Source organism: Siniperca chuatsi, linkage group LG3 (genome assembly GCF_020085105.1).
Source record: "Siniperca chuatsi isolate FFG_IHB_CAS linkage group LG3, ASM2008510v1, whole genome shotgun sequence".
Lineage (NCBI taxonomy): Eukaryota > Metazoa > Chordata > Actinopteri > Centrarchiformes > Sinipercidae > Siniperca > Siniperca chuatsi.
In genome coordinates this window covers 7,356,229-7,368,849 of record NC_058044.1, presented here as the reverse complement: position 1 = coordinate 7,368,849, position 12,621 = coordinate 7,356,229, and the positions used below count along the sequence as shown (strand labels likewise).

General features: G+C 37.9%; 1 protein-coding gene across 1 annotated transcript in view; it reads left to right on the top strand.

Moving 5' to 3' along the window:
* The window catches only part of mad1l1 (mitotic arrest deficient 1 like 1), a 53,076-nt gene extending 40,730 nt beyond the window's left edge, over positions 1-12,346 (top strand). Inside the window, exon 18 of the mRNA XM_044189802.1 lies at positions 10,993-12,346. Coding sequence (XP_044045737.1) covers positions 10,993-11,142 — 150 coding nt within the window. The 3' untranslated portion in view covers positions 11,143-12,346. The remainder of the gene's footprint in view (positions 1-10,992) is intronic.
* The last annotated feature ends 275 nt before the right edge of the window (positions 12,347-12,621 follow it).

The window sequence follows — 12,621 nt, the reverse complement described above, 5'->3', positions numbered from 1 at the left end:
ATTGTCTTCATAACTCGGTGTTTATCATTTAACCCAGTCAGTCACATGATTTTATCAGCACTTTTAGAATTTAGGTCGGAAAAGATACATTTTTGATCAGTTTGACTGTCATGTATCAAGATCAGCTTACACATGCACATGATCTCATGGTCTTGGTTGGGTTGTGTACTACAAGCTTGAAAATGGAAAAACTCTGGTGGTGTGGAGTTAAAAAGAACTGAGCTTACCAGACCTCCGTAGTCTGCTCCTCATCTCAGTTTGAGGCTAGAGGCTCGAGGCTAGATTAGCCACTACTAGCATAACAGACCCAAATCTCAGACTGACAACAGTTGGGTAGGCGTCAGGTTTTGACAAGGAAGAAGAATGCGTGGAATAAAAAAGTCGTTATCTCTGTCATTTTTTGATCTTTTTTTTTTCTCTTTTTTTTTTTATCTGTCCACTGGGAACCCGATGATACGATGCTAAAACGGTGGAGTACTCAATTAAATTTTCTCTTTCCCGTCAGTAAGTACAGATTAGAGAAGGATGCACTTCAGTATCATATTAGCTACAATGTTTCATGCCGTAAATCTTCTTTGCCGCTGTTCTACAGTAAAAGGTCACCCAGCTTCCTCTGAGTATTTGTGTTTGCTAAGACTTGTAATTATCCACCTGATCTCACCACCCTTAAACGTCATTTTGACACACAGACAGGGTTTGTAGAAGAGTTTGATTTGTTCTAGAATTGTTTTATTTTTCAAGTCTACTTATAGCTACGTATACTGTAAATGCGACGTACTGTACAATGGAGCTTAAGTTATGCAAACATCAAATAGCTATGGTTTTCTCACAGAAGTCTAAAAATGAGGATAAGCTTTTTTTTGTTATAATCAATCATGAGGCCATGTATCCATGCAAACAATCTCAAGACCCTGCATAAAAACAAATATATGTGGCTGAGGGTCTTTCTGATTATGATTTAAATCGGTATAAAATGACGATTTTACCAATCATAATTTCCAACTTGTTTCTACTGGATATAATCAGATAAAGTAATGCAGTTACCTGTTGATTGTTCCCATCCTTCCAGGAATTTTCTATACAAACCAGTCAGTTGGAGAAAAGTTTAATTACATATACACTTATACGCTACACTTTTTTACAGTTTGTTAAATGTAAGATAAACGTTTACTCTGTGATCTTCAACTTCGCCAGCTATAATGAAAACTGTCCCCATAAATGCTGCAGCTGTTTAACTTTAATTCTGTGGCCTGGCCATACTACAAAATTATACTATTGACTGTTTTCTAATTAGTATGCTCCCCCTAATGTAGTCTTATTAAGACATTGTTAACGTAAGTTATAATTAAAATTATGGTTCTTGCAATTTGTAAATTGCACTCTTTCAAATTGCGCTTTCAATATAAACATGATTAATTTCATCCCTAACCTGCATCATGGTTTACACGGTGGAGCTAACAATGTATTCTAACAGCCATAAACTGTATGAATGAGCCAGAGGAGCTTTTAATATCCTTAACCAAAAATACTAGCGTAGCCTCACCACCTTCAAGCCAACACGTAATCAAATGGAAAGTTCCCTTAAACTAAATCTTACTAAAGTACCAGTACATCTGAGATATGACAGGTTTATGTGTCACATACACCAAATCAATGAATAAATGGCCAAACAAGGTCTGGACAGTACTTCACTGTGTGTGTGTATGTGAGGCAAAGAGAGGGATGCATTAGCTTAGTGATTCCAATAAGCTGCATTACTCGTCTGTCCAAAACTGTATCTGCCAGTAGCTATGTCTAGGTAACAAATGCAGTATCACTACAAATTCACAGTTGATTTGTAAAAACTCACCTGTTGCTGAGCATCTCAAAATTCCAACAGCTAAGTCGTGTTTACCAGCCCAGTTTGTTTTGTTTTGAGTCCTGTCTAAAATGCATCCTGCATATGTGTTTGTTTTCTGACAGAAATTCACACTGCATAGAAATACCCTTTTTCTTCCTCCCTTGGAATACGTTGCTTGAAATTTGAATCCAGCCCAATGGGCTTGTTTCTTCTGTAATAGCCACGGCTTTGTTTAATACTACACAAGGGTCAGCACACTGTCATTCACTTAACTCTAACTAGCTGATTAAGGACCTGTCAATCATACTTCAAAGGTGACACCCAGGGCAGAGCAATATTGCATATTTGGAGTTTTCATATCTGTGACAAAATGATTCATGACGGTTCAAAACCAAACATTTGAACCAGGACAAAAATATGATAAAATTAAAGTTAAAAACCAACGGGGAAGTTATTGATGGCATTTCTGGGAGCTTACACCACCATCACAGTTTACACCTATTAAGTTAGAAATGCACCAATTTTGCGTTTCCTCTAGCTTTGAAATGCTCAGAAAATGAAGTAAAGGCAAAGATAGAGAGAAATCCAAAATAAACAAAACAACTAAGAGTTATGAGTTCAATGAACATCTAGGCACATGTTAAGTTTTAAGGTGTCTTGTATTGACAACTGTAACTAATTTCATGTTTTATGTATTTATGCTAGTGAGATTCAGGATGATCAGTCATTCAGTTAGGGTGTTTATCATACCACTCACAAAAGTTTTCTGTTAGATGTATGTAGTCATTAGTTATTTATTGCTCAGACACATGAACAATGCTTTAAAAACAGTAAATAAAAAGCTGATTAGAATATAAATATAGATAGAATTGCTGCTGATTTAATTATTTTGGGTGGAAGCTCTACTCCATCTTTCTCTCGTTCTCTCTCTGACATCCTCCTCCCAACTGCAGAAAAATGCCAAAATCTGCATTTAAATTGAAAGCTATTCATCTGCATATTTTTGATTATTCAATTAATTTGCCTTCTGTTTTTTTCACCCCCACCAATCAGCAGCTATGCCATGCAGTGGAATTGTTTATCGTTGATGATGCTGTTGGTGTGATAGTGATGTGTGTATGTGTGAGTACTGTATATGTGTGTGGAGTGGCTGAGCAGAGGTGGGTGAAGGTGGAAATGAGAATTGAATAAACTTGAATTGGAGAGAGATCTATGCAGCAGAGGGAGGAGAGAACAAGGCAGAGAGTGTAAGACAGAGAAGAAAAGTCCCCTCATTAGTGGTGGAGAGCAGAGACAGAGGTCAACTGATCTGTGAACTGCATGTCACCACCTCAATATTGAGCCATCTGTCACATCCACGCATGCACACAGTCTGGGGCCTTTGTTTTAACAGTACAGTTGCAAAGACCAGCCCCAAGCAGTATGTCATGTCAGTAAGGACAGTAAAGCTGTCTTTAAGCATTTCTTATAGACGTAAACTGCTGGGAGAATTGTAATATAAATTGTAGGAGAGTGGTGATTAATCATTATGTTTCACATTACTTGTCATGCCAGTCACAGTTACACAGAGCTTTTCCAAGTCTTTAGAAGAATATAATAAAATATGCTTCCAAAAGCAGATGATTTTACTTTTAATGTTGAATTCATGTTTGAGAAGATGTCATGTTTTATGTGGGTGATGTGAGGTTTTTTTTTTTTTTTGCAACATAATAATCCAATTTAGAACAATAAAATTCATTAAAGATTAGATCGAATTAGTACAATAAAAGCTTGTTATACTGACGTGATTAAGGTTGCATTTAATCAGACAATATTGTAATTGCAACCAAAACTGTAAATGAAGCAATTGTTTATTAGTAATTAATATGATGGCATCATGTTGGCAACATTTCACCTATGACTATGACTATGATCCAAAGAGAGTTGTGGATAAAAAAAAAAGATATCCTGTTTGTTGACTCACTACTATTAAATTAAATGAAAACAATTACAATCACAATTCAGCCGTGTCACATCCTGTCACAGTTAAAAATGTATTTTAAAAATTAAATATTAAACACCACTTTAGCCAGACAAATTGGAAAGAGGGCCATGACACATGCGGCCGTTGCCCCTGGTAACCCTGTGATTTTGGATGAGCAGAGGGCGGCCAACGGGGGTGAGAGAAAGACAGAGTAGGAGAAGATTGACGTGTGGATTGATAGAAAAGAAATTGAGAGTTGAATTTGTTGAATAATAACCGGCCAGTCTGATGCGTGCAGAAGTCTGTGTGGTTATTTTGCAGCAATCTGGTGTTTTTTGTGATTATGTAATCAATGTAAACACAGTGGATAATGAGCAAAATGGCACTTTGCTTTAGTGTGTCACTTTTTTTCAAATTAGATTGAAACAGAACACACACATGCCCTGCTTTCAATGTACAAATCAGTGTAAAAACAGGTGCGCATGAGAGATACTGGTAAGAATCACCTGTTAACCTTTAGCTTAGTACAGACTGCTTTATTGGCATTCTTCCTATAGTTGCGTTAAGTTAGTATGTTTTGTTTTTGATGCTTCTGTAATACATCTACTAGTTTTAGAGTTCTTAAAAGATAAGGCTGGTGATATTCTATATTTTTCTTATTGTCAACAAATCCCATTAAAAGACCAAAACTAACAATGCGTTGCTCCATTTCTCAATATTTTTCTGACTTTCCGACTTCCATTAGTAAGATCGGTTCATTGTTGGGTTTTGGTCTTTTCCTGAGATTTGTTGACAATGAGATAAGTGAGTTTATTCATCATAATTCTGTAATTGCTGCACATTTCCATCTAGTATTTAGTTTGCACTTGTTAACAGAATCACCAAATGGTCAGCCAAGTTAAATCTATTCTCAAAAACCCAGTTTCCACCAAAATACCAAGTAGAGCTGAAAGGATTGGTCCATTACTCAATTAGTTAATGAAAATAAAATTATTTGGCAGCTATGTTGATAATCAAGCAATCATTTCAGTCAATCGATTAATTTAGAAAGTAATCGGCAGATTAATTGATGATGAAAATAATTGTTAGTTGTAGTCCTAATACCAACCCTTCTCCGTGAGCCATCTCATGTGCATGGACTTCCCACCTTTGCTCCATATGTGCTGTGCAGGGCAAAAAAAACTAAAAAATGAAATTATATATCAAATTAACAATAAATAAGAAAATACGAAATGTGGAGGCAAAGCTCATTTCAAAGTCAGGAAAATGGCAACACGTAGCATTGCCTCATATCTTTGCATCTGCAGGATAACACAGGCCTCATTGGTTTCTGCCTTCTTGTCTTTCATGTGTTTCTCTTCAACCGTCTAAGGGCGTGGGTGTGCACCTTAAACTGATCCTGTCTGCTTTGGGAGAGGAGCATGATTGTCATTCAGGCAGCATGCAGCTCCTTGGTTGGATGAGGTCACTATAAAGCCCCGCCCTGCATCTCAACGCAGGAAGTATTGATTTCCTTTAATTGGATAGACAAATGAAAAGAGGGGATGAATGGGCTAGCACTCCTCCTCTCCATTGTTGAGGGATGTCCTTCTTAGTTTTTTTGTGCAAGTTTGTCTTGTTAGATTCTTATCCCTGATCGTGGGGAAACAAATAGAAGTTTTCTTCCATCTCTGTCCTTTTTTATCCTTGATGAGGTTGGTGTCACCCTGTAGGAGGAACCTGTGATATTGGTATTTACCTCAACCTCACATTGCATTTTTTCTGCATCTCACTCCCTCTGCTGTCTCAAATATAAACAGAACCTTGTTGTTTTTAAAAAGGTCAGATATTGTCTAAAACACTTTTTAGGGAAGCGTGAATTATGCAAATAAGCATTGATAAGGTCAGTATTTGAATAAAGCTGATTTAAAAAAAAAAAAAAACTCACCTGACCTTTTATTAACTTCTTTTGAATTTTTCCCTGCATAAGGAAAGAGAAACGTGAGAATAAATCTAACAAGTGTTGCTGAATGTGTGGCCCTCTGGGTCACATTTGTTTAAAATCTGCTTCTGTTCAAACAGTCAAAAAAGTGATTGCACCTTTTAGAAGAACCCTCATATAATATATGTTTAATTTTAATCAAAAACTAAAATGACTCAACCACTCCATCTGTACTCCAGTGCAAGATGTTTTACTACACGTGAACAGAATCGCATAATATTAGTGTCAAGTACTTAATTAAAGATGATTAGCCAATATATAAGTACAGCTATATTTACAGTCATTTAGGCAGCCAGGTCTAGGCCCTCTGTGAGACATTACCAGAACAAGCATGCTAATTACATTAATTAATTCATTAAATCGATTATGTGCTGATATTTGTGTAGCAACTGTCAATCAATTCAAGAATTCTGTCTTTTTTTTCAACCTGTTCTCCTGTTTTTTGCCCTCATGAGTTTTCACTTGAGATTTTAATACCTCCATTTTGTCTAGAGTGTACCAGCACACTCAGCATCAATTCAAGAAAGATTACCCAAAAACAACTTAAAACAGTATAAAACACTCGCTTCTTTATTTTTATAATGGTCAGACACAGAAACACAGCACATTTACCTGTGAGACACTGGTTTAAAAAACGAAACGCTATCGGTGAGGAATTTTGCATTTCTGGTCCTTTTTGTTGTTTGCTGGTGTAACTGCATTTTCTTCCCATGGATAACTGTCAGAGAATGAATGTGTGAGTGAATGGTTGTCTGTCCTTGTCTGTGTCTGTGTTAGCCCTTTGGCCACTGTCTGTCCCTGCCTGGCCCAAAGTCACTGGGATCAGTCAATGTAGAAAATGGATGGATGGATGGATGGATAACTGTCAGAATGTAGATTTTGTTATTGTGGTAGAGTTGGGTAGGAGAAACATTCTTTTAATAATCTCAAACATCCCTGGCATGACAATCACTACAGTTGTAGACTTTTACCCTGCAATGTAAAACTATCTGGATGCAGCAGGTAGAGAAGGAAGGAAGATACAATTTAAAAAGGTAAATTACAACACACATCATCACAAAGTAACACCTGGAATGCTTTCAAAATCTCAGAGTATTAAGGTGGAATTTTCCTTCAATACATGAAGTTCAGATAGCCAGTGATTCTCGTCTAAAACGATAGTGTGCCTATGAACCTGAGAAATAGCAATACTCCAGCATTTTCACATCAGGAGATATTTTTCCTTCACTAGAATCTTGTCATTAAAGCAACAAGGTTGTGGCAGTCACTTTTACTGATGTAATTATGAGTACTTGAAAGCTGTCCCTGTCAAGTGTGGAAGACTAGCCTTGGTGGAAATGTCTTTAAGCGAACTCTGATTCCAGTGTACGGGTATCTGTGCACAAAACTACCTTTGCTTTATTTTTTAACAATAGGTGTCACTGGCCCCACTGGTGGTGTTGCTCTAGGGATTTCAATGTCCGTCAGTCAGCCCACCACTTTCGTCCAGACTGAAAGGTCTCAGCAACTAGATAGATTATATAGATTGCCATGACATTTGGTACAAATGTCCATGATTCACAGAGGATGAATCCTAACAACTTTGCTGATCCCCTGACTTTTCCTCTCCATCAACATTCCCATCAGCCTCAGCTATACTTGTGTGTTTAGTAGTTTCATGGTCACTGCAATAGTGTCATGGCATTGTCAATGCGAGCGTGTTAGCATATGCTGACGTTAGCATTCAGCTCAAGGCACCACTGTGCCTAAGTACAGCCTCACAGAGCCACTAGCGTGGCTGTAGACTCTTAGTCTGTAAATGAACAGATGAATTGAAACTAAAGCTGCCTAGCTGACCTCAACATTATACAATGCTTGCAACCCTGCAGCTATAGTTTCATACATGCAAGGCCTCAGTCATGAGCTAAGGTTCCTTGTTTTTGACACACAACTAATTAAGTACAGAAATCATTTTGAAGCACTGCCTCCTTATTTGAATATTAATTTACTAGAAAGCCTTCAGTCACTTTAAATGTAAAGCTTTATTCTGTTGTTGCTGAGGCAGCTGTATGAACCATATTCAGTCAAAATGGTGTATCTGCTGGCATTAATGGATTCTCGCTCTTCTGCCTACCTCCTTGAGGTACACTAACACTCCTTCTCTATCTCAGATCCAGAGCACCGCTGCTTCAGTTTTGTGTCTATAACCTTTTGTAATCTGTGTAAATCTGTGTAACCTTTGCTCCAACACCTGCGTTTGTGTGTGTGTTTGTGTGTGTCTGCTCGCGCATCTGGCAACTTGAAATCCAAATGTTATGTGGGGGCACTAGTGTTTCTCCAAACAGCGATGCTGTTATCTTAGTTTTCCTTTCCGACTGACTGTGGGAGTCCTCATCGTCCTCGGCTCCCATAGGCCTCCATCAACTCGTCAACTGTGTCTCACACACACCCACCCACTCACACACAAAGTCTGTTCTGAGGACAAACTTTGGCAGACGGTGTTTCAGACACTGAGATCTCCATGGTAACTGCTCGCAGTGTTTTTTCTTTTGATGTATGTGTTCCATGTTCCCAGAGCGCCAGCAGTTTCTAGAGCTGTGTGCACACACGTGTTTGTGTGTGCGACTGTGATGAGAGTAGCAGCCTGAGGATATGGCATAGCTTTCAGACAGCCGTGCAGGGAAAGAAAACACCAGGGACTGTCAGGGAAATAAAGCCAGTGTGAGGCAGTTAGATAGAGCGATGGACAGTAGTCATGAGAAAGCTGGTGTGATTAGAAAACCCTTTGGTTTGCCTCATTCACAGTGCCTCACAGTAAAGATTTATTTAGAATGAAATCAAGGCCACATGTAAGGAGTAATGCTTGAAGAGGTGGCCATAGTCATGTTGTTGTGAGGTGTCCTTATATAAAATATTTTACAGACACCTGTCTGCTAATAGGAAACAATTGTTTCCTGTGGCCATGGTATATGTCTGCTTAATTTGTCTCCATGAGATGGTTCTCAGTGTTGAATGTGTTGTTTGCCACTGCTAAAGTTGGTCCATTTAAGTCATGTGCATATGTTACTGAGCTGCAAGAGATATATTGAGAAAGTCTACTACTAAAGTCACAGTAGTCATACTCAAACTTAGGAAGAAGATTATTGGAGAAGCTCTGTCAATTCCCCTTTACAAAAAACACATTTTATTTCCAAAACACAAGGTCAGCCTCATATGAGAAGTTTCTTTTTTTACCACCTCACCATCTATTCATACATCTAACTCAGAGGAAGCAACTTCTTTTTTTTTTGCTGATGACCCAATTATAGACAGGAGTACACATTTAATCTTGAAAATACCACTATGGCCAGGTGTTATGGTGGCCTAGTAGTCTAAGACGCTTACCACGTAACTGCAAGAAATCCAGCTAGAGAAATTTTGTTGTATGTCATCCTCCCTCTCTCCCAAATTTCCTGTCTCCAGGTGCTTGACTGTAATACTCATAAAGGCCAATTGCCAAAAGCTACAACAACAACAAAAAAAATTCCACTAGGGTCATATGACTTGTTAGGAAGTATGAAGAAAATTATTGTTATCACAGAGCAACATGTACCCCATATTAGCTTGAACATGCCCCCTTCACATAAAAAAAAAAAAAAAAACGCCATTCAAACCCACAGCTCCCCAGACAAAATTTCAAATTGGGGTGTATGTGTGTGATCGGTGTAGGATAATAGTGTCCAGAGAGTGAGTTAGCATGAAAAGACTGTCTGTGTGAAGCAAAGCATAACATTAACTAACATCAACTTAGTAAGTGGCTACCAAATCCGAACACATCACATTACAACAATAAAACTCAATGAATCAAATCAATACATAAACATTCACAAAATAACAGTCGTGTGCTTAGCCAAGTACATTGTTAAGCTATGTAATGCACAGTTATGTTACCAGTCCATGGAGGGAAGAGTCCTTGCTAAGCAGTATTCCGATGGAGGAAGCCTGTCAGCAATTGATAGTAAGATAAAGTGACTGTACATACAATTTCCTAACTCAAATCGGGGATTTAGTGTTAAATTACTCTGTAAAAAGAATTAATGCAGCATGAATCAACTAAGCTGTTATTTAATGTAAATTCTACCAGATGAACCAAGTCTTTTAAAGTGAAGATGAACACAAAACCGTCACTGCTAAAAGTCAATCAACCCTAAAACGTCTCTCAGCAGCTTGTAGTCCGTTTTGACTGGCAAAATGTAAAAAAATTAGCTTATACAGAACCACATCAAAACAGGAAGTCATTCTGTCTGTGTCTCTCAAGCACTCTTCACACTGCGTTTAGCCTTGGTTTAGCATTGTGCAGTCAGCTAGCAAATGTCATTAGTTCAGTTATCCTCTCACCCATTAGAGATTTGTGGCTGTTCACACAAAATGAACAGCTGAGTTCACCTCAGCCTGTTGTGTGTGAGGAAGCACACTAATTGGTTTATTTAGTAGGATTTACTTTTTCTTTTATTATTCTGCATGAGATACACTACTTTCCAATGTTCTATTGCTAAAGTATGTTCAATTTTCAAATAATAATGCTGAGTTCATGTAGGATCATTTAAAAAAAAAAATCATATTTTATCATATTTTTTGAAAATTATTTAGCCCCAAATCACTCAGTGGGTGAACATTTACTGAGTTTGACTTTGAGTTAAAAGTGTCCATGTGAAAATAATGTAGAGCAGTATAAAATATTTCTCTGTTAATTGTCTCCCATTCATTATTTTTCTATTCTGGTCTTCGTATTTAATTTAATTTAATTTTCTGAGTATTTTCCCTTCATCTGTTTTATAAGCCTTCTTATGATACTTAAATAAAGGTCTTTGTCTCTTACACACATTGACACAGGACATTTCTCAGATGTCCCGATATCTTCCAAGCATGTCATGGGACTCTGCTCCTCGCTACCTTCCTCCCTCCCTGCAATGCTTTAATTACTTTATCCCTCGTTTCTCTCCTCATCCCTTTCTCCTTCACTCCATCGCCCTGAGCTGCTCCTCATTCCTTTTAATTAATCCACACAGATTTAGACACCTTCACCCTGCTGTGAATGCATACACACAACACACACTCACATACACACTTGACAATCCCCTGTGGACAACAACTTTAAGTGATCTTGCTAAAGTTTTTGTCTGGATGAAGTTATATTGTGTATTGTCTCTGGGGGTGTGTGTGTGTGTCTGTGTGCGTGTGCGTGTGCAGGGCTCCAATGGAAGCATGCAGCTCATGGAGACAGAGTTCTCCAAAACCCTTGGCGAGATGGTGGCCCTTCATCTGCATCACCAGAAAAGCATCCCAGCGTTCCTGTCTGCAGTGACCCTCGACCTCTTCAGCCGACAAACCACTATCTGAAGTTATTTGACACCATCTCAAACTTAGGGCTGTAAAATTCAGGATGGGATTAGTTTTGTTTTTAATTTCCTGTGCTTTTAGCTTTCTTCCTTGCCTTGTTTTTCTGTCTCATACGATATTCACAGTGTTCAAAATGTGCCGGCAATTCTCAACAGCTCTGACATATGAATAGTGCAGTCAGTGCTGTGTTGTGGAGGATGAACACCGTGTTTGATGAAATACTTCCAACTTATATTCAAAAGGCTAAGAAAGCAACTATTTGTACGCTGAATATTTCATCAATGAAACTTTGAGAAACAGATTTTTTTCTTAACAGAACAAAGTTGTCATGAAAATGACACACAAAAGCCACTGATAGTTGGAATACCTTTCCCACCAAGTTTAATACACACTATGTGGAGCAAAAGAAACATTTGTGTGGTTCTCTGGATCTGGACTAGATGTGTTTTGCGTGGTCTTTACCAAGGCTGAGTCTTTGTTGACTCTTTTTATTCTGCCTTTTGTGTCCTCTCTCTTGGGGTTTCACGCAGATGTTCGGTGGTTACAACTGGTCCAAGCCAATCCAAAGAAAATGTAAAAGAAATAAATTTCAGTACAATTCTTTTTCTCATTTGTGTCCTGAGATAAATCAAAATTTGAAGCTTCATCAGTATCTTTTTTTTAGTTATGCTATACATATGATTATTTGTGTTAATTATTATTTTATTATTATTACTGATTATGTACTTGAATTGAAGATAAAGTCTAAACTCAAGTTTCCTGTACTTGTCTCTCTCTGGTCCTTTCCGCTAGAAGAGGCAATAAGGGAGGAGGTGAAGACCAGACCTTGCCTCCCTTTCAGCACATTCAAAATTTACACTGTGGTTTGACCTCGAGAAAAAATTTCAATATTTGATCTGTAATAACCTCACCAAATTTGAAATTCGCCGTGTATAAGTGCAACAGGCATTGCCGTGTTCTCAAACAGGGAGAGTTTTGTAAGTGTGGATCTATTGCATTTCCTGTTGTCCTCATTAAGATAGCCAGTTGTCGTTTTCTTCATTAACGTAAAATGGATAAAACTGAACAAATACTCATGACACAAAACCATTTGAGAAGTAAATGTGTGGAGTCATTTTGGATATATAGATCGGACATAAATGGAACACTCGTGGACAAAGGTAAGGCTGTTTGCTGTCTTTAAAAAAAAAAAAAAAAAAAAACTGCAGGACAGTAACATCACCGCAACAACAAATCACATTTGATGTGTGGGTTGCATTTGAATTAATTTGAACAAGTTTAGTTCTCATTAGTTTGAACTGTTTTGAAGTGTCAGCCCTATCACAGAAAACCTGTTTTTTGTCACAGGGTTTTATACCGTATACACATTTGTTGTTTCCTCTCCTCACCTACGTCATACACATTGTTAATAGACATTGGTGTGTCGTAAAGTAGGGATTGGACTAAGAAAACACACACATGCAGATCACCAGGGACGCT